Genomic DNA, 22,869 nt, shown 5'->3' with positions numbered 1-22,869 from the left:
AATTCACACAACACTCCTGTTATTCTATGTTGACACGAGAGAAAAAAATTGAAAGCAATAAGAGGCAATGGATAACCTTCCGTCCCCAAAGGTGTGGCATTCCCTACCGAAAACCACCAAAAACCATCATGCTTGTTGTGAGAATCTCCGGTTTGTGAGAAGCATATACCCAAATGGGGCAAAAAAAATTACCACGACATGTTGATGCCGCTCCATGATAGCATGCCAAGTTTCATGAATTTCAGATGAGTTTTAGATTTACTAGAATTTAAAAACCAGGAATCTCAATGTTTTTCCGGCAATCAACGGTGCCCTGGTGTTTGAAATTCATTCGCATAAGATATATGTGAAGCACGTGAGTAAATGACAAACTACTTCAAAAAGATATAAGTGAAGAATACTGAGTAGTCAAATAATTAAACCGCCATGGGAGGATTCTTTTTCATTCAAGATTTCAGATCCAAAGATTTTATTCAAACAGCAAGTAAAATTTAAAATACTCTCCAAGAAAAACACATATCATGTGACGAATAAAAATATAGCTCCGAGTAGGGTATACCGATAGTTTTGCAGACGAAAGAGGGGATGCCTTCCGGGGCATCCCCAAGCTTAGGTGCTTGAGTCTTCCTTGAATATTACCTTGGAGTGCCTTGGGAATCCCCAATCTTAGGGTCTTTTCACTCCTTATTCTCCTCATATCGATATCTCACCCAAATCTTGAAAACTTCAATCACGCAAAACTTAACGGAACTTTGTGAGATAGGTTAGTATGATAAAGAGTAAACCATTCACTTTTGTACTGTCAAAGACAAGGTTCATAATTGTTCTCACACAATTCCTACTGTACCCTATCATTTCTACAATTTATATTGAGAAATACAAGCCATAGAAACTAGAAAACAAGCAAACTATGCAATGAAAACAGAATCTGTCAGAAACAGAACAGTCTGTAATGATCTGAACAGCAACCATACTTCTGCCACTCAAAAAATTATGAAATAAATTGGTGGACGTGAGGAGTTTGTCTATTAATCTTCTGCAAAAATAATCAACTCAATTTCACTCTTCTGTAAAAAAAATGACAGCTAATCTCGTGAGCGCAAAGTTTCTGTTTTTTTACAGCAATATCACATTAACTTTCACCCAAGTGTTCCCAAAGGTCTTACTTGGCACTTTATTGAAACAAAAGCTATAAAAATGATTACTACAGTATCTTAATCATGTAAACACACAAAAATAGTAAGGGTAAATATTGGTTTGTCTCCCAACAAGCGCTTTTCTTTAATGCCTTTTAGCTAGGCATGATGATTTCAGTGATGCTCACATAAAAGATAAGAATTGAATCATAAAGAGAGCATCATGAAGAATATGACTAGAACATTTAAAACTAACCCACTTCCTATTCCTAGGGATTTTTTGAGCACACAATTTATGGGAACACGAATCAACTAGCATAGGAAGGCAAAACAAGTATAACTTCGAAACTTTAAGTACATAGAGAGGAAACTTGATATTATTGCAACTCCTACAAACATGTATTCCTCCCTCATAATAATTTTCAGTAGCATCACGAATGAGTTCAACAATATAACCAGCATAGAAAGCATTTTGTTCATGATCTACAAGCATACAAATTTTACTAGTCTTCACATAAGCAAAAAATTTCTCATTCAGGATAGTGGGAGCAAACTTATTCTAAATCCACTTTAGATGATAGTATTATTCATACTCCAAAAGATATAATTGAAGTTCATGGAGCATTCTACAATTAATATAGACAAACCAATATCCAAGCTCAAAATATATAAGTGAAGCACACGAAGCATTCTATAAAACCATACTCAAAAGATTTAAGTGAAGCACAAAGAGCAATTCTATAAGATCATACTTAAAAGATATAAGTGAAGCAAAACGAGGAAATCTATAAGATCATACTTAAAATATATAAGTGAAGCACATGAAGTATTACATTTATCAATAAAGGTCTATCTCATACTAGCATGGTTCTTAAAGGAAAAAACAAAAACACAAAGGACACAAATTATGTGAACAAAACAAAAACTGAGATATACCGATAATTGTTGAAGAAGAAAGATGGGATGCCAGCCAGGGCATCCCCAAGCTTAGATGATTGAGTATCCTTGAAATATTTACTTGGGGTGCCTTGGGCATCCCCAATCTTGAGCTCTTGCCTTTATTTATTCTTCTCATATTGGTCGCTCCTCGATCTTCGAACACTTCATCCGCACAAAACTTTAACAAAACTTTGTGAGATCTGTTAGTGTAATAAAGCAAATCACTACCTTTAGGTACTGTTGCAAACTTATTCCAATTTCATATTAGAACTATATCTATTGTATTCCAACTTCACCATGGTTCATACCCCCCGATACTACCCATAGATTCATCAAAATAAGCGAACAACTCATACAAAACAGAATCTGTCAAAAACAGGACAGTCTGTAGTAATCTGGAAGTTTAGTAAACTTCTGTAACTCCAAAAACTTCTAAAAATACATGAAAATTTAAAAAATTTGTACAAAAGTAATGTGCAAAAAGTTTCAGACCAATTTGACTTTCCAGTAAAAAATGTAAAATCACACGCTACAGCCAAATTTTCTGTTTTTGTACTGCACAAAGTAAACAAGCAATCTAATCATCCTAAAACCAAGGCTTGGAACATTATTTTTATAATACAATGTATATATACAAGGGGATAATTATTTTAAGAGAAGCTTCCATGAATTGTTTTACATTGTTTCCATGAGCATGAACACAAGTGTTCAAGGTCGACCCTCATTTCTCCAATGCATAACCTTCCAATCACTTCTCTTATTGAAAAACTTTTTAGGTATGAGAGGCAAGTAATTTTTTGTATTTCCATTATTTTAAAAAAATTGTATGTTTCACCCACAACTAAACAAAAACAAAGAAGGAAAAACAAAATCTACTTAGTGAAGAAAGCAAACAAGCACACACGAGAATATCAACCCCACACTATTGCTCCCCGGCAACGGTGCCAGAAAAGAGCTTGATAATCCCCAAGTGTAGGGAATCATCGTAGAAATTGCCAATGGTGGAAGTGATAAGTATAGAGTGTCGAACCCACAACGAGCTAAAGGTAAGATCAATATTCTCTCAAGTCCTATCTGCCACTGATACGACTCTACGTAAACCGAACGTTTGCTTCCAACTAGAAACGAGAAATAAAACTACGTTGTGGTTATGAAGAGGATAACTTTGCATGATATCATAGAGCTAAAATATGAAAGTAGGTGTTGTTATCATAAAGTTATAATATATTACTAAATATTATAAATAGCGAGTGTGGAATAATGATGGGTCGATGTGCGGAATTGTCCTAGGCAATTGTTAACAAGACCGATAGTCGTCATTGCAATTTCATATGAGGGAGAGGCATAAGCTAACATACTTTCTCTTCTTGGATCATATGCACTTATGATTGGAACTCTAGCAAGCATACGCAACTACTAAAGATCATTAAGGTAAAACCCAACCATATCATTAAAACATCAAGTCCAGATCGCAAATCCGTTGACAAAACCTCTCCCTCGAGCAAAACATGATCAACACCAGAACTCTATGGGTGTTCGATTCATCACAATGTAACTAGATTATTGACTCTAGTGCAAGTGGGAGACTGTTGGAAATATGCCCAAGAGGCAATAATAAAATGGTTATTATTATATTTCCTTATTCATGATAATTTTCTATTGTTCATGCTATAATTGTGTTATCCGGAAATCGTAATACATGTGTGAATACATAGACCACAACATGTCCCTAGTGAGCCTCTAGTTGACTAGCTCGTTAATCAATAGATGGTTACGGTTTCCTGACCATGGACATTGGATGTCATTGATAATGGGATCACATCATTAGGAGAATGATGTGATGGACAAGACCCAATCCTAAGCATAGCACAAGATCGTGTAGTTCGTCTGCTAGAGCTTTTCTGAATGTCAAGTATCATTTCCTTAGACCATGAGATTGTGCAACTCTCGGATACCGTAGGAGTGCTTTGGGTGTACCAAACGTCACAACGTAACTGGGTGGCCATAAAGGTGCACTACAGGTATCTCCGAAAGTGTCTGTTGGGTTGGCATGAATCGAGACTGGGATTTGTCACTCCGTATGACGGAGAGGTATCTCTGGGCCCACTCGGTAATGCATCATCATAATGAGCTCAGTGTGACTAAGTAGTTGGTCACGGGATCATGCATTATGGAACGAGTAAAGTGACTTGCCGGTAACGAGATTGAACGAGGTATTGGGATACCGACGATCGAATCTCGGGCAAGTAACGTGCCGACTGACAAAGGGAATTGTATACGGGATTGCTTGAATCCTCGACATCATGGTTCATCCGATGAGATCATCGTGGAACATGTGGGAGCCAACATGGGTATCCAGATCCAGCTGTTGGTTATTGGCCGAAGAGTTGTCTCGGTCATGTCTGCATGGTTCTCCAACCCGTAGGGTCTACACACTTAAGGTTCGATGACGCTAGGGTTATTAGGAAGACTTGTATGTGATTACCGAATGTTGTTCGGAGTCCCGGATGAGATCTCAGACGTCACGAGGAGTTCCGGAATGGTCCGGAGGTGAAGATTTATATCTAGGAAGTTGTCATACGGTCACCGGAAAGGTTCGGGGGCATATCGGTATTGTACCGGGGCCACCGGAGGGGTTCCGGGGGTCCACCGGGAGGGGCCACTTCTCTCGGAGGGCCTAATGCGCAGTAGAGGAAAGGGAACCATACCTACATGGGCTGGGTGCATCCCCCCTTGGGCCCATGCGCCTAGGGTTGGGGGGGAAACCCTAAGGGGGCGCCGCCTTGCTTGGGGGCCAAGCCACCTCCCCTTGGCCGCCGCCCCCCCCTCTAGATCTCATCTAGAGGGGGCCAGCCCCCTTCCTCCTTCCCCTATAAATAGAGGGGCAAGGGGAGGGCTACACACCACATCCAAGGCGCAGCCCCTCCCCTCCCCAACACCTCTCCTCCTCCGCAAGAGCTTGGCGAAGCCCTGCCGGAGTACTGCTGCTCCACCACCACCACGCCGTCGTGCTGCTATTGGAGCCCTCTTCCTCAACCTCTCCCTCCTTCCTTGCTGGATCAAGGCGCGGGAGACGTCCTCGCTCCGTACGTGTGTTGAACGTGGAGGTGCCGTCCGTTCGGCGCTAGGAGCTTCGGTGATTTGGATCACGACGAGTACGACTCCATCAACCCCGTTCTCTTGAACGCTTCCGCTCGCGATCTACAAGGGTATGTAGATGCACTCCTCTCCTTCTCGTTGCTAGATGACTCCATAGATTGATCTTGGTGATGCGTAGAAAATTTTAAATTTCTGCTACAATCCCCAACAGTGGCATCATGAGCTAGGTCTATGCGTAGTTTCTATGCACGAGTAGAACACAAGTTGTTGTGGGCGTCGATTTTGTCAATTTACTTGGTGTTACTAGTATTATCTTGATTCGGCGACATCGTGGGATGAAGCGGCCCGGACCGACCTTACACGTACGCTTACGTGAGACTAGTTCCACTGACTCACATGCACTAGTTGCATAAGGTGGCTAGCGGGTGTCTGTCTCTCCCACTTTAGTCGGATCGGATTCGATGAAAAGGGTCCTTATGAAGGGTAAATAGAAATTGGCATATCGCGTTGTGGTTTTGGCGTAGGTAAGAAACGTTCTTGCTAGAAACCTATAGCGGCACGTAAAAACTTGCAACAACAATTAGAGGACGTCTATCTTTTTTTGCAGGATATGCCGTGTGATGTGATATGGCCAAAAGGATGTGATGAATGATATATGTGATGTATGAGATTGATCATGTTCTTGTAATAGGAATCACGACTTGCATGTCGATGAGTATGACAATCGGTAGGAGCCATAGGAGTTGTCTTAATTTATTTATGACCTGCGTGTCAACTTATACGTCATGTAATTACTTTACTTTATCGCTAACCGTTAGCCGTAGTAGTAGAAGTAATAGTTGACGAGACAACTTCACGAACACACGATGATGGAGATCATGATGATGGAGATCATGGTGTCATACTGGTGACGACGATGATCATGGCGCCCCGAAGATGGAGATCAAAGGGAGCAAAATGATATTGGCCATATCATGTCACTATTTGATTGCATGTGATGTTTATCATGTTTTACATCTTATTTGCTTAGAACGACGGTAGCATAAATAAGATGATCCCTCGCAATAATTTCAAGAAAGTGTTCTCCCTAACTGTGCACCGTTGCTAAGGTCCATTGTTCCGAAGCACCACGTGATGATTGGGTGTGATAGGTTCTAACGTTCGCATACAACGGGTGTAAGCCAGATTTACACACGCAAAACACTTAGGTTGACTCGACGAGCCTAGCATGTACATACATGGCCTTGGAACACGGAAGACCGAAAGGTCGAACATGAGTCGTATAGAAGATACGATCAACATGAAGATGTTCACCGATGATGACTAGTCCGTCTCACGTGATGATCGGACACGGCCTAGTTGAATCGGATCATGTATCACTTAGATGACTAGAGGGATGTCTATCTGAGTGGGAGTTCATTAAATAATTTGATTAGATGAACTTAGTCTAAAATCTTTACAATATGTCTTGTAGATCAAATGGCCCACACTAATGTTGTCCTCAACTTCAACGCGTTCCTAGAGAAAACCAAGCTGAAAGACGATGGTAGCAACTATACGGACTGGGTTCGGAACTTGAGGATCATCCTCATAGCTGCCAAGAAAGCATATGTCCTTGAAGCACCACCCCTAGCAAACCAAGACGTTATGAATGCTTGACAGTCCCGTGTTGATGATTACTCCCTGGTTCAGTGCGACATGCTTTACAGCTTAGAACCGGGGCTTCAGAAGCGTTTTGAGAAACACGGAGCATATGAGATGTTCCAAGAGCTGAAAATGGTTTTCCAAGCTCATGCCCGGGTCGAGAGATATGAAGTCTCCGACAAGTTCTACAGTTGTAAGATGCAGGAGAATAGTTCCATCAGCGAGCACATACTCAAAATGTCTGGGTTGCACAACCGCTTGTCTCAGCTGGGAGTTAATCTCCCGGATGATGCGGTCGTTGACAGAATCCTTCAGTCGCTCCGACCTAGCTACAAGAGCTTTGTGATGAACTTCAATATGCAGGGGATGGAAAAGACCATTCCCGAGGTATATTCAATGCTGAAATCAGCGGAGGTGGAAATCAAAAAGGAACATCAAGTGTTGATGGTGAATAAAACCACTAAGTTCAAGAAAGGCAAGGGTAAAAAGAACTTCAAGAAGGACGGCAAGGGAGTTTCCGCGCCCAGTAAGCAAGCTGCTGGGAAGAAGCCAAATAATGGACCCAAGGCCGAGACTGAGTGTTTTTATTGCAAGGGAAGTGGTCATTGGAAGCGGAACTGCCCCAAGTACTTAGCAGACAAGAAGGCCGGCAACACCAAAGGTATATGTGATATACATGTTATTGATGTGTACCTTACCAGCAGTACTCGTAGTAGCTCCTGGGTATTTGATACCGGTGCGGTTGCTCATATTTGTAACTCAAAACAGGAGCTGCGTAATAAGCGGAGACTGGCGAAGGACGAGGTGACGATGCGCGTCGGGAATGGTTCCAAGGTCGATGTGATCGCCGTCGGCACGCTACCTCTACATTTACCTACGGGATTAGTTTTAAACCTCAATAATTGTTATTTAGTGCCAGCTTTGAGCATGAACATTGTATCAGGATCTTGTTTAATATGAGATGGCTACTCATTTAAATTCGAGAATAATGGTTGTTCTATTTATATGAGAGATATGTTTTATGGTCATGCCCTGCTGGTCAATGGTTTATTCTTATTTAATCTCGAACGTGATGTTACACATATTCATAGTGTGAATACCAAAAGATGTAAGGTTGATAATGATAGTCCCACATACTTGTGGCACTGCCGCCTTGGTCACATTGGTGTCAAACGCATGAAGAAACTCCATGCAGATGGACTTTTGGAGTCTCTTGATTATGAATCATTTGACATGTGCAAACCATGCCTCATGGGCAAAATGACCAAGACTCCGTTCTCCGGAACAATGGAGCGAGAAACCAACTTATTGGAAATCATACATACTGATGTGTGCGGTCTAATGAGTGTTGAGGCTCGCAGTGGCTATCGTTATGTTCTCACCCTCACTGATGACTTGAGTAGATATGGGTATGTCTAGTTAATGAAACACAAGTCTGAGACCTTTGAAAAGTTCAAGGAATTTCAGAGTGAGGTTGAGAATCAACATGACAGGAAAATCAAGTTCTTGCGATCAGATCGTGGGGGAGAATATTTGAGTCACGAATTTGGCATGCACTTAAGGAAATGTGGAATAGTTTCACAACTCACTCCGCCTGGAACACCTCAGCGTAATGGTGTGTCCGAACGCTGTAATCGCACTCTATTGGATATGGTGCGATCTATGATGTCTCTTACCGATCTACCGCTATCATTTTGGGGCTATGCTTTAGAGACTACCGCATTCACTTTAAATAGGGCTCCGTCAAAATCCGTTGAGATGACACCGTATGAATTATGGTTTGGGAAGAAACCTAAGCTGTCGTTTCTAAAAGTTTGGGGATGTGATGCTTATGTGAAGAAACTTCAACCTGAAAAGCTCGAACCCAAATCAGAAAAATGTGGCTTCATAGGATACCCTAAAGAAACTATTGGGTATACCTTCTACCTTAGATCCGAAGGCAAGATCTTTGTTGCCAAGAATGGATCCTTTCTAGAGAAAGAGTTTCTCTCGAAAGAAGTAAGTGGGAGGAAAGTAGAACTTGATGAAGTATTGCCTCTTGAACCGGAGAGTGGCGCAGCTCAGAAAAATGTTCCTGAGGTGCCTGCACCAATTAGAGAGGAAGTTAATGATGATGATCATGAAACTTCAGATCAAGTTGCTACTGAACTTCGTAGGTCCACAAGGACACGTTCCGCACCAGAGTGGTACGGCAACCCTGTCCTGGAAATCATGTTGTTGGACAATGGTGAACCTTCAAACTATGAAGAAGCGATGGCGGGCCCAGATTCCGACAAATGGCTGGAAGCCATGAAATCCGAGATAGGATCCATGTATGAAAAGGAAGTATGGACTTTGACTGACTTTCCCATTGATCGGCGAGCCATAGACAATAAATGGATCTTTAAGAAGAAGACAGACGCGGATGGTAATGTGACCATCTATAAGGCTCGGCTTGTCGCTATGGGTTATCGACAAGTTGAAGGGGTTGACTACGATGAGACTTTCTCACCCGTAGCAAAGCTGAAGTCCGTCTGAATCATGTTAGCAATTGCCGCATTCTATGATTATGAGATATGGCAAATGGATGTCAAAACGGCATTCCTTAATGGTTTCCTTAAGGAAGAATTGTATATGATGCAGCCAGAAGGTTTTGTCAATCCTAAGAATGCTGACAAGGTGTGCAAGCTCCAACACTCAATCTATGGGCTAGTGCAAGCATCTCGGAGTTGGAACATTCGATTTGATGAGATGATCAAAGCGTTTGGGTTTACGCAAACTTATGGAGAAGCCTATGTTTACAAGAAAGTGAGTGGGAGCTCTGTAGCATTTCTCATATTATATGTGGATGACATACTATTGGTGGGAAATGATATAGAATTCTTGGAAAGCATAAAGGCCTACTTGAACAAGTGTTTTTCAATGAAGGATCTTGGAGAAGCTGCTTATATATTGGGCATCAAGATCTATAGAGATAGATCGAGACGCCCCATTGGTCCTTCACAGAGTACATACCTTGACAAGATATTGAAGAAGTTCAATATGGATCAGTCCAAGAAGGGGTTCTTGCCTGTGTTGCAAGGTACGAGATTGAGCATGGCTCAATGCCCGACCACGGCAGAAGATAGAGAAAAGATGAGTGTCGTCCCCTATGCCTCAGCCATAGGGTCTATTATGTATGCCATGCTGTGTACCAGACCTGGTGTAAACCTTGCTGTAAGTTTGGTAGGAAGGTACCAAAGTAATCCCGACATGGAACACTGGACAACGGTCAAGAATATCCTGAAGTACCTGAAAAGGACTAAGGATATGTTTCTCGTTTATGGAGGTGACGAAGAGCTCGTCGTAAAGGGTTACGTCGATGCTAGCTTCGACACAGATCTGGATGACTCTAAGTCACAAACAGGATACGTGTATATCTTGAATGGTGGGGCAGTCAGCTGGTGCAGATGCAAGCAAAGCGACGTGGCGGGATCTACATGTGAAGTGGAGTACATGGCAGCCTCGGAGGCAGCACAAGAAGCAATCTGGGTGAAGGAGTTCATTACCGACCTAGGAGTTATTCCCAATGCATCGGGCCCGATGACTCTCTCCTATGACAACACTGGAGCTATTGCCCTTGCCAAGGAGCCCAGGTTTCACAGGAAGACCAGGAATATCAAGCGTCGCTTCAACTCCATTCATGAAAATGTTTAAAATGGAGACATAGATATTTGTAAAGTGCATACGGACCTGAATGCCGCAAATCCGTTGACTAAACCTCTCCCTCGAGCAAAACATGATCAACACCAGAACTCTATGGGTGTTCGATTCATCACAATGTAACTAGATTATTGACTCTAGTGCAAGTGGGAGACTGTTGGAAATATGCCCTAGAGGCAATAATAAAATGGTTATTATTATATTTCCTTGTTCATGATAATTGTCTATTGTTCATGCTATAATTGTGTTATCCAGAAATCGTAATACATGTGTGAATACATAGACCACAACATGTCCCTAGTGAGCCTCTAGTTGACTAGCTCGTTAATCAATAGATGGTTACGGTTTCCTGACCATGGACATTGGATGTCATTGATAACGGGATCACATCATTAGGAGAATGATGTGATGGACAAGACCCAATCCTAAGCATAGCACAAGATCGTGTAGTTCGTTTGCTAGAGCTTTTCTGAATGTCAAGTATCATTTCCTTAGACCATGAGATTGTGCAACTCCCGGATACCGTAGGAGTGCTTTGGGTGTACCAAACGTCACAACGTAACTGGGTGGCTATAAAGGTGCACTACAGGTATCTCCGAAAGTGTCTGTTGGGTTGGCATGAACCGAGACTGGGATTTGTCACTCCGTATGACGGAGAGGTATCTCTGGGCCCACTCGGTAATGCATCATCATAATGAGCTCAGTGTGACTAAGTAGTTGGTCACGGGATCATGCATTACGGAACGAGTAAAGTGACTTGCCGGTAACGAGATTGAACGAGGTATTGGGATACTGACGATCGAATCTCGGGCAAGTAACGTGCCGACTGACAAAGGGAATTGTATACGGGATTGCTTGAATCCTTGACATCGTGGTTCATCCGATGAGATCATCATGGAACATGTCGGAGCCAACATGGGTATCCAGATCCTGCTGTTGGTTATTGGCCGGAGAGTTGTCTCGGTCATGTCTGCATGGTTCCCGAACCCGTAGGGTCTACACACTTAAGGTTTGATGACGCTAGGGTTATTAGGAAGACTTGTATGTTATTACCGAATGTTGTTCGGAGTCCCGGATGAGAACCCGGACGTCACGAGGAGTTCCGGCATGGTCCGGAAGTGAAGATTTATATGTAGGAAGTTGACATACGGTCACCGGAAAGGTTCGGGGGCATATCGGTATTGTACCGGGGCCACCGGAGGGGTTCCGGGGGTCCACCGGGAGGGGTCACCTCTCTCGGAGGGCCTAATGGGCCGTAGAGGAAAGGGAACCAGCCCTACATGGGCTGGGCGCATCCCTCCCTTGGGCCCATGCGCCTAGGGTTGGGGGGACCCTAAGGGGGCGCCCCCCTTGCTTGGGGGGCAAGCCCCCTCCCCTTGGCCGCCACCCCCCCTCTAGATGTCATCTAGAGGGGGCCGACCCCCTTCCTCCTTCCCCTATAAATAGAGGGGCAAGGGGAGGGTTGCACGCCACATCCAAGGCGCAGCCCCTCCCCTCCCCAACACCTCTCCTCCTCCGCAAGAGCTTGGCGAAGCCCTGCCGGTGTACTGCTGCTCCACCACCACCACGCCGTCGTGCTGCTATTGGAGCCCTCTTCCTCAACCTCTCCCTCCTCCTTGCTGGATCAAGGCGCGGGAGACGTCCTCGCTCCGTACGTGTGTTGAACACGGAGGTGCCGTCCGTTCGGCGCTAGGATCTTTGGTGATTTGGATCACGACAAGTACGACTCCATCAACCCCGTTCTCTTGAACGCTTCCGCTCGCGATGTACAAGGGTATGTAGATGCACTCCTCTCCCTCTCGTTGCTAGATGACTCCATAGATTGATCTTGGTGATGCGTAGAAAATTTTAAATTTCTGCTACGATCCCCAACAAAGGACCCATGTTCAGTTTGCTAGCTACTGCATTTCCATAACAAATTCTAGTGAATTGTGCTATCTACTTTTACCATGCAATATTCTGCTATACTGTATATGTTTTATATGTCATGCAATGTGGTGTTCAATTAACTGCTTAGTTCAATTCTCCAAATGTGATGTTCAATTCTTTAGGGTGCAATATTTCCAAGTTGTTAAGCATGCTTGGTTTGGTTAACTGTCTGAACTTCTATTAGGAGTATGTTATATTGTTCAATTGGTGTTTAGTTGACTACTTGGTTCATTTGTTGTGGCTTGGTTCACATGTTGTGGTGTTTAGTTAACTGCTTGATTCAATTCTGTAATGAGATGTTCAATTGTTATGGCTGCATTCTGTTATTGTATACCATGTGAGGAATAAATCGAATTGGCTGTACTAACTACATGAGAAACAAATACAATTGTTATATTTCCAAGTAGTTAAGCATGCTTGGTTTGGTTAACTGTCTGATCTTCTATTAGGAATATGTTATATTGTGCAATGTGGTGCTCAGTTAACGTTTCGTTCATTTGTTGTGGTGTTTAGTTAACTGCTTGATTCAATTCAGCAATGCGATGTTCAATTGCTATGGCCGCATTCTCTTATTTTATACCATGTGAGGAATAAATCAAATTTGGCTGTACTAATTACATGAGAAACAAATACAATTGCTATATTTCCATGTTGTTAAGCATGCTTGGTTTGGTTAACTGTCTGATCTTCTATTAGGAGTATGTTATATTGTGCAATGTGGTGCTCAGTTAACGTTTGGTTCATTTGTTGTGGTGTTTAGTTAATTGTTTGGTTCAATTCTGCAATGCGATGTTCAATTGCTGTGGCTGCATTCTATTATTGTATACCATGTGAGGAATAAATCGAATTGGGTTGCACTTAATAAATGAGAAACATATACAAGTGCTATATTTCCTAGTTCTTAATCATGCTTGGTTTGGATAAATGGGTTTTCCATGTGGCTTGAATTAATCTGATGAATCTGCAATGTGCTTATTTATCATCAACATATTTTACTGATAGCATGTGAACCCTTACTTAACCTGATTACTAACTACCTTAAATGTATTGCAGGGAAACAATGGGAAGCACTAAGGTCTACAAGATGGTACTAACTATTATACCTTGCCTTTTTTATTGCTTTGCCCTGTTTCCAATATAGAGAAGATATTTATGCACATCCTTGTTTTCAGTGTTCACTGATGATTACCTCACAAACCACCTCTGTGGTCAGGAGGCGAGGAAAGTTTTCATACAACACCCACGGTTCAATATTGAAGTGTTCCTGAAGAGGTCAAAGGATGGACGGTCAATCATCCACAGGCACTGGCGTATAGTTGCAAAGATCTTCAACATGAATGAAGGTTCAATATTTGCCTTCCGCTTCAGCAGTTTTCCAGATGAGATGCATCTCTCTATGTACTGTTATGATGCTAATTTCAAAAGGTTCTAGATGTTACATGTGAAACTTGCTGCTGGTGCAGTTGTGTAATGGGGTAGCTGAGTGCTGAAGATATATCATGTTGTACTTCGATGTATTTCAATTATGAAATCCTTCTTCCTTAATATGGCAATGGAATATATTATGTGCTTAATATGAATGTCAATTAGATTAGTAAATGGATTATTAATAATAAGAAAATTTACTCGCTAATTGGGTTTTCCTATTGCAAACGGTTAATGAGAAAACACCGTGGGCGATGACCTCAGGCAACTTACACAGTTTTTAGGAATAAACCTTGTTGGATCACTGAACAATCACACACGACATTCTTTTTAAAAATGCTTGCGTTACGCCACCTTGCGGAAATGTTTTCCTTGTAGCGACTGTGTGGGATGTATATACGAACAGAAACGTTAAGCGGGGACTGACTGTATGGGATGTACTTACGACGGGAAACAATTTTGCCGTATAATTATATTTTTTAGCACTACAGTACGTATTTTCGTATTTGAGCGCTCGCCGGTCGCACACGACCTCATTTTGCCGAGCGTGTGTGCCTGGAGGGTATATCCCCAACGGTTTCTGGGTCGTGTGGGAAGGACCCCCTATTGCCCACACTCACTTGGTGACGGTTCTGAATGCCGTCGAGGAAAGGGGTTAAAAAAAGTTTGTTTAGGACCGACGCGCACCAGTGTGGGGTGGGCAAAAACTGCTTCAACAGCCTCTGGACGGCCTCATGACTGCTGGAGGACTCCACTCATAGTGACGCAATAGCAGAGGCAACGATCGAGAAACCGTCGGCTCGTCGGGTTGTGGTGGTCGCGCAACTGCCCTACTAGCTTTGGCGGCGGGCAGCGGGGCTACAACAGTTACAGTCGCGGGAGCTCCAGAGAACATCCGAATTGGCCGTGCAGTCATTGGCAGGGCGGACTAAAATTGGTAGGTCGCCGGTGGCTAGGGCGGCACAGGTAGTAGCGGGGATATGCCGCGGGGTCGGGGATGGACGGACGTGCGGCGATGGAGGCATTACCGGGCACAAATCACTGGCAGCGAAGGTGGGCGGTCGTTGGTGAAGCGGGCTCAAATCGGCGGGTCGTCGGCAAATACGGCGGTGTTACAGTCGGCGGGGATAGGTGGCGGGCTCAGGGATGGGCCGACGGGCGGCGATGGCTCTTTTCCGGGCAAAAATCACCGGCGAGCGGGTGGATGGAAGTGAAATGAAGAGCGGTTGGCGCGCGAATGTAGTTTTACATCACCTCGGAGGCGGAGATGCAAATTTGCATCTCCAAGTGTTATATTTTACATCACTTGGAGGAGGTGATGTAAATGTTTTTGCATGAACATCATCTGTTGGAGTTGGGTTTTTGGGCCTCGAAGATGTATAAGTTAGTTATTTATATATCGAAATCATCTATTGGAGATGCTCTTGGTGACCTTTTAATAACTACTCTCTCCGTTCGGAATTACTTGTCACCGAAATGGATGTATCTAGACGTATTTTAGTTCTAGATACATCCATTTCCGAGACAAGTTATTCCGAACGGAGGGAGTAGATATCAGGTGCCGCCCCAATGTTCTATCAGGATGAAAACATGTGAATGCGCATTGAGTGTACACATATACTACTTCAATCGTCATTTGGTCCAGTATATCCGATGGCTCCTCAGTGATCTATCAGGATGAGAATAAGCTATTTCATATTTTTTTTCAAATCTTGGATTTCAAAGAAGACATTATCCTAAATACCAATAGAGCGCTAAACATACAAAACAAGTCATTTCATTCTAGCATAAGGACTATGAATATTTTGTTACATAAACTAAGACTTGAGATGCGAACCCTATCGGACACCGATATGTATATCTGCTCAAACCAATTTTCAGTTTTACGTCAAGTTTGATACTTATTTGTATGAACTATGAATATTTTGTTACATAACCGGAGACTTGAGACGTGAACTCTTTCAGACACCGATATGTATGTCTGCTCAAACCATCATACCGTAACTTCCCCAAATATTTTACTCGGTACATGGATTTGTTCTGTTTTACATCAAGTTTGATTCGTTATCACTCCATATTGATACTGACATCTAGAATTTCTATATAGATTTTGAAGTAGGATTATCATAAAGATACATTGTGTGAAGACGTCCATGAGTTTTACAATGTGTAATTTACCTAATATTATATTGAAATTACAGAATGAGCAGTTTTAACATGGTCCCTCTTACCCTCTCTTTTCACATGAGAGGTAAGAGTATAAAATAGATCTTAGCCGTTGATCTCATCAATGAATGGCTTGATTGACTCTTACCTTCTTACCTCACATGTAAAAAAAGGAGGTAAGAGGGACCATGTTAAAATTTGCCTTACAGAATACAACTTGTTTCCCATACGAACAAGAAATGGTTGCCAAGTATGTATCTGAAGTAGAGTGATTCCCAACCCCCAACCACCACCCACCTACCCCCTCTCTCAGTTCTCCATTGTCTCTAGAAATGCTCTCCAACTCGCGCATGAGACACTGATGGAGGTGGCAGGAGGGATTTGATCGCTCTGCCTTACATCGAGAGCTTAGTTTATCGTGGCGGGGATCCCTAGACTATGAAGCATGAACCCGACATAGTCCTCATCACTGGCGGAGCTCCCCGGTGGGCAGGGTATGGCGCCTGCCATACCTTGATTTTGAGCAAAAAAATAATTAATACTAGTATGCATCGATGATCGATCTGGCTGTCGCTGTTAACGGGCTAGCGACCTGATGGGCCAACAGGCAACAGAGGCCCGAGGCATCGAGCGAGCGAGCGGCGGCCACGAGCAGAACGCACACGCAATCGACCAGACCAGAGGCGACCGCTCTGTTCTATCCCCACCCCACGAGGCCACGCACACCCTAACCCTAAGCTAGCGCGGCGGCGGCGGCGACGGCTGGCCAAGTCACCAGGAGCGGGCGGGGCAGGCAACGGCGGGCAGGGAAGGCAACGGCGGCGGCTGTCTAGGGGGCTAGAGGAGGGCGGCACCGCGGCAGCAAGCGGCAGCGGCGCTCTGGGCACAAGCGGTAGCGGCGCTCCGGGGCTCTGTGTGCAAGCGGCGTCTCCAGCCGGGGTGAAAAAGATTCAGGTACGAGAAAGTCAAGTGCCAAGCTAAGCTTAACATTCAAATCGTTGTGAATTTCTTTTCCACTGAAGCTGGATACTCCTTTAATCCTTTTAGTCCTCTATATTCTAGAAGAGAAAAGTGCCTGCTGCAGAGTGCAGATGCCGAGCACCTAGCAGCAGCGGCAGGCCAACAGCAGTCCGGTTGTCCGACCGTCCGGCCACTTCTTAGTCCAGCACAGTCCCGGCCAGATTGCCCGAAGATGGAAAGGAAGAGGAAGGGAACAGGAAACCCAAATGAAAGGGGAGGAGGTGATTTCTCAACTTTCCTGAAATTTTGTAGCAAATTTTAACAGTAGCTTGACGCCTCAAATTCAAGCAGATTGTAGTGACATATTAATGTTGTGAACATTCTTGTTGTGAATTGCAGATTTGAAAAGATATTTTGAAGTGCTTGGTAGTGGCAGCAGCTCGAAATCGAACCCAAGTACCCGTGAAAGTGTCAATGTTTTGGCACATGCCACTCATCAAGATCAAGTGAGTTCGGTGGAAGTAGAGCATGAGAATTTGATGCAAACTGAACAAGTGGAAGAAACTACAGACTCTCTTGAAGCTATAGTGGAAGAGAATGTTGAAGTTCATGGAGTTGAAGGTATATCTGTTTTTAGTGAAGATTATATAAATGGTGATCCTGGACTTCGCATCCCACTTGATAGATTTGCCCCCAACATTAGAGATGATGTTAGATTTGCTTATATACGAATGGGTGCAACTCGACCAACTAGTTGCACTTTCCCCCCAAATAAGGATGGAAGATGCTTCCGGCCACAATGGTATAAGAACTTTGATTGGTTGGAATATAGTGTAACAAAGCATAAGGCCTATTGCTTCTATTGTTATCTTTTTAAGCATGACCGAATGGATGATAAATTTGGGCATGACGTTTTCTCCAAATTGGGTTTTGACTGTTGGAAAAATGCGGTTGCGGCATTCCGTAAACATGTTGGTGGGCCATGTAGCATCCACAATATTTCAAAAACAGCATGTGATGATTTTAAAAATCAAAGGTCAAGTGTGAAAAGTAAAGTTACAACTTACAGCAAAGGTTCACTAGTCAAGTATGAAACTCGTGTGGATACATCTTTGGGCATTGTAAGTTATCTAGCATTGCAAGGTGAACCATTTCGTGGGCATGATGAATCCAGTACTTCTTTGAACAAGGGGAATTTTTTAGAGTTACTTGATTGGGTGAAAGAAAGAATTCCAGAAGTGAAGGTTGCATTTGATGAGCTATGCCCTAAGAATGCCAAAATGACTTCCGGAAAAATTCAAAAAATCCTTACTTCTCATTGTGCACAAGCGGTCACCAAAGCAATCAAAGAAGAGATGGGTGATTGTCTTTTCTCCGTTCTTATTGATGAGTGCCGTGATATATCGGTGAAAGAACAAATGGCCGTGGTAATCAGGTACGTGTTTAAGTTTTTGAAATGTCTATGTGCTTTTTGATCATTTTGTTCCATGTAGAGTGGTCAACTAATTATATGATTTTCTGTAGGTATTTGAGCAAACAAGGAGAGACTATTGAACGCTTTTTAGCTATTAAGCATGTTCCGGACACAACATCTGCTTCTTTAAAGAAGGCATTGTTGGAGGTTTTTGCTAAAAATGGTCTAGTTGTTGCACGACTACGAGGGCAAGGGTATGACGGGGCATCTAATATGAGAGGAGAATTCAATGGCCTTCAGAAGTTAATTCGAGATGAGAACCCATATGCTTTCTATATCCATTGCTTTGCCCATCAACTGCAGTTGGTAGTTGTTGCTGTTTCGAGATGCTGCAAGGGTGTTGAGGATTTTTTTGAATATGTGACCATGATTGCTAATCTCAGTACTTCATCTTGCAAGAGGAAGGATAAATTGCTTGACAAGCAAAAAGAGGTTCTTTTGGATAAGATTCAGAGTGGTGAGATGCCGACGGGAAGAGGGAAAAATCAAGAAACATCCTTGGTCAGACCTGGAGATACAAGATGGGGCTCTCATTACACAACCTTATCTCGCATTGAATCAATGTGGGATGCAGTCATAGAGGTTTTGGGCATTGTTGAGGATGATGTGCGTGTTCCATGTAGGGCTGGAGGTTTGGTTCATCAAATGGAGACTTTTAGCTTTGTGTTCATCCTGAAGATGATGCTAAAAATCCTTCGCATGACAAATGATTTGTCTCTTCTATTGCAAAAGAAGGATCAAAATGTTGTTCAGGTATGTGATGGAACATGCTATATGTATCTAGTCTGCTTGATATGTTTTGTTCATGTAAACATACATGCATCTAAAATTGTAATTGTCTCATTTCAGGCAATGTCATTGGTTACGGATGTGAGAACACGTTTGATCAACTGGAGAAATAATGGTTGGGAGCCACTCTTGGAAGATGTCAAAGCCTTTTGCGCCAAAAATGACATTCCCATACCAAATATGGATGACATCTTTACAAAGTGGGGGAAATCAAGAAAAGGTGGACGAAACAATGTCACAGCTGACCATTTTTTCCGCGTGGACACCTTCTATGCTGCCATAGACTCCATCATCACAGAGTTTGATCATCGTTTTAATGAGGTATCTTCAAAGCTGCTCCAGAACTTCGCTTGTCTTGACCCTAGAAACTCCTTTTCTAGGTTCAATGTGAATAAGCTTGCTAGACTTACAGAGATTTATCATGAGGATTTCTCAGATTATGAACGTGAACATATAGTTGATAACCTAGAGCTATTCATTATCCATATGAGAAGAATTGAAGACTTTAGAGCTTGTCATGATATTGCAAGTCTAGCAAAAAAGATGGTTGAACTTGAAAGGCATGTCATGTTTCCTGCTGTTTATCGCCTCATTGAGTTGGCATTGCTACTACCGGTAGCGACGGCAACAGTTGAAAGAGCCTTCTCATCAATGAAAATCATCAAGACTGAGTTGCGCAGCAAGATGTGTGATGGCTGGCTAAATGACTTGATGGTGTGTTACATTGAGCGAGAGATCTTCAAAAGTATTGATCTCAATAAAATTAAGGAAGATTTTCAGAAGGAGGGTAGGGCACTGCCATTGCCTGGGTCTTCTACACGCCACTAAATGCTTCATTATCGGTATGTTTTAGGTTGTTTTTTATTGAAACATGTCTGCAATTTCGTTGTATTTGGTTATTCGTTTGTAGTGTGCCCTGTTAGTGTGTATTGACTTCTTTGATTTGCATAAAGAAAAATCTTAGTAAGACTTCGCCCCACCTTAAATTTTTTTCGTGGTCCGCCTCTGGTCCTCATGGCAGAAGGCACCGCTGGGTGATAGCTTGTCTGCGTGGGCGGCAAATATGGGTTACGGCATCTCGGTCTCCCTGCATGCTTTGTTGGCATCCTGTGAGAAGTTCCCACCTTTATCTTAATCGATCTTCTTGTTTTCCCTCTAGACATAGAGTCTGGCGGCATCAATGTGAACTTTATATTGAAATTCTGATATCATCCTATAAATCTTGTATATACTACAACGTAATGGAATAGTATGGCTAGATTCATGACCATAGAAACATGATATCTCAGGATCGATGCCGAGAATATATTTTTTTCTATTATTCTTAGTCCCAACAAAGTTGTATGTGTAGTTTCATGTGCCATGAATGTCTCATTCACCAACCAGCAATGCAACCTAGTCTCTTACCATCATTCATATATGTCTTTAACGCCATGCGCCGAAAGTAGTTCAGGACATGGACCTCCAAGCGCGACATTATAAACACACAACATGTACTAAAATTCTCGTTGAACCATTGCAAATATCCCATGGGAGTAGCATTAGCTTTCAGTGGAAATATCTACAGAGTATAATTTGGTGGAAATCTCACGTATTTGTATAATTCTCACTTATAGATACATTTTGATGTTTTAACAGCTAAACATATGTGCACAATCACAAACTCATGAATAGGACAGTTACTGTTTTCGGTTTAGCAGTCCGGCAACCGTCGAGGATTGGTGGCTTGGCACAAGAATGGCCTAGTTGAGGCCACCATTGGCAGAGTGACGAGCCCTCTGGACGAACATGTCACTGTGGCGGGTAGCAACCATGTTGGCTTTATTCGTTTTCGTTATCTTTTCCTTTGTTTTGTCACAACTCATAAGTCACTATAATGCTCTCTCATGCAAAGTCTGCACGAGGATAGGGGCCATTAACACAGCCTCAACAAGAGGATGAATAATATGGAAGAACAAGATAGCATTGTTGGTAGACCCCTCCAAGTTTGTGATTTTCGAGTCTCCCTTGTTCCAGATAGCTCAAAATTCTATGTGAGCAAGTGGCAGCCGGTAAATTCAGTGGATGAGAGTGGCGGGTGCATACTAGCAGAGATTATGGCTGGCGGTGGAAGTGTCGGTTGAGTATGCATTTTCTTGGCGAAAACTTAAAATGGAAATTTCATTGCCATATTGGTAGCATCAACATACGTGTGTCATGTTTCATGTTGAAATAATTTGTTTGAATCTCCTCTTCACGGTATAACCTAAATGACACGTATGTTGGTTGGATCTAAGATCGGTGAACAAATGTTGATCCCTTCTTGAAGGTCAATCTTTGTATACATGTTGATTTAGGCGGTGTTGTGTTGGGATTTTTTTGTCCCTATTGATAGGAGTATAGTAGCCGGTAGAGATAATGACTACAGTGAACCAATTTACGAATACAAAGACGAAGACCTCGAGATTTTTTTATCTTTTGGAAACCAATTTATTCATCCTTGATATATGGTGTAGTCTCAATAAAATGCTTGTTTTGTTCATCCTAGGCTGGGCTAAGAGGCTCAAATGTACTTTCCTTTCCAAACGTAAAACATAAATTTGAGTTTATGCTAAAAACTATGTATGACCAGAAGATGTACTTGTCCTTGTAGTCACAAGTGTGCAATGTGAGTTATATTTTGTTTGGTATATGATGTAAATGGATGGTTACTCTCCAAGCCCTCGCAAAAAGGGTAATATCCATAAATGTGTAATTTTTATGCAGTTGTCCTTTTCTGATTGTTTGATCAAAGTATGTGAAGTTGTATGATTCACTATTTTCTTTACTCTTGGAACAGTATCTTACTTTTTTTCGTGAATACGCTAGAGAGCGTATCTTTTCATTGATAGGAAGAAGGAGAGAGTACCGGGGGGGGGGGGGGGGGCTCGGTGTCCAGCACGCAGGCAAGACAAGGAGCATGGAGCAGTGATGACGGGCTGGTCAGCCCGGGTACATATTAGGGACCTATGCCAGCAGCGCATTTAAACCGTGAGCGCCAGCCCTAGCCCAAGAACGTGCGTCGTTCTGGATAAGCTCAAAAAGCCGGGAGGTGGAGGGGGACTCGCCGTCGAAGACACAACGGTTGCGTTGCTTCCAGATAGACCAGGCCGTCAGGGTTGCAAGGGTGGCAAGCCCCTTGCGGTGCCCTGTGGGGGAGCTCATGATCATCGAGGAGCACCAAGGGAGGAACTCCTTGGGACCTGACGAAGGGGGGACGGTGGCGCGCACCCAAGACATGACATCATGCCAAATCTGCCTGGAGAAAGGGCAGGCGATGATGATATGTTGCATGGTCTCGACGTCCTGGTCGCAAAGAGCACATCTGTCGTTGTGGGGGAGACCGTGGCGCGCCAGTCTATCGGCAGTCCAGCAGCGGTCAAGGTCGGCCAGCCAGGTGAACATCTTAACGCGCAGGGGGGCCCAACATTTCCAGGTGAGGCGCCAAAATGGGGCAGATGTGGAGCCGGCAAAGAGGGCTCGATAGCAGGATCTGGCGGAGTAGTTCCCATCCGCAGTCCAGCGCCAGACAAGGCGGTCTGGGGAGGCGGACAGGTGAAGGTGACAGAGCCTAGTCCAGAGCTGGACGTACTCCACCAGCGCAGTGGG

At 43.2% G+C, this 22,869-nt stretch overlaps 2 protein-coding genes across 2 annotated transcripts; one reads left to right on the top strand and one right to left on the bottom strand.

Annotated features, from left to right (window-relative positions):
- The first annotated feature begins 17,211 nt into the window (after window positions 1-17,211).
- Window positions 17,212-20,070, top strand: LOC147961094 (uncharacterized). The gene is made up of 3 exons (XM_087536667.1): window positions 17,212-17,260; window positions 17,379-18,414; window positions 18,504-20,070. Exons 1-3 carry the CDS (start codon window positions 17,212-17,214, stop codon window positions 20,068-20,070), a joined length of 2,652 nt encoding a protein of 883 aa, XP_087392793.1.
- Window positions 20,071-22,227: 2,157 nt separating this feature from the next.
- Window positions 22,228-22,665, bottom strand: LOC147961093 (uncharacterized). The gene has a single exon (XM_087533672.1). The coding sequence runs from the start codon at window positions 22,663-22,665 to the stop codon at window positions 22,228-22,230; it is 438 nt and encodes a 145-aa protein (XP_087389798.1).
- Between the last annotated feature and the right edge of the window lie 204 nt (window positions 22,666-22,869).

The sequence above is a fragment of the Triticum urartu genome, chromosome 7A (assembly GCF_056163025.1).
Source record: "Triticum urartu cultivar PI428250 chromosome 7A, HENAU_Tu73, whole genome shotgun sequence".
In the NCBI taxonomy this organism is placed as follows: domain Eukaryota; kingdom Viridiplantae; phylum Streptophyta; class Magnoliopsida; order Poales; family Poaceae; genus Triticum; species Triticum urartu.
The sequence above is the reverse complement of the archived record's forward strand: the minus strand, read 5'-3'. Positions and strand labels throughout refer to the sequence as shown.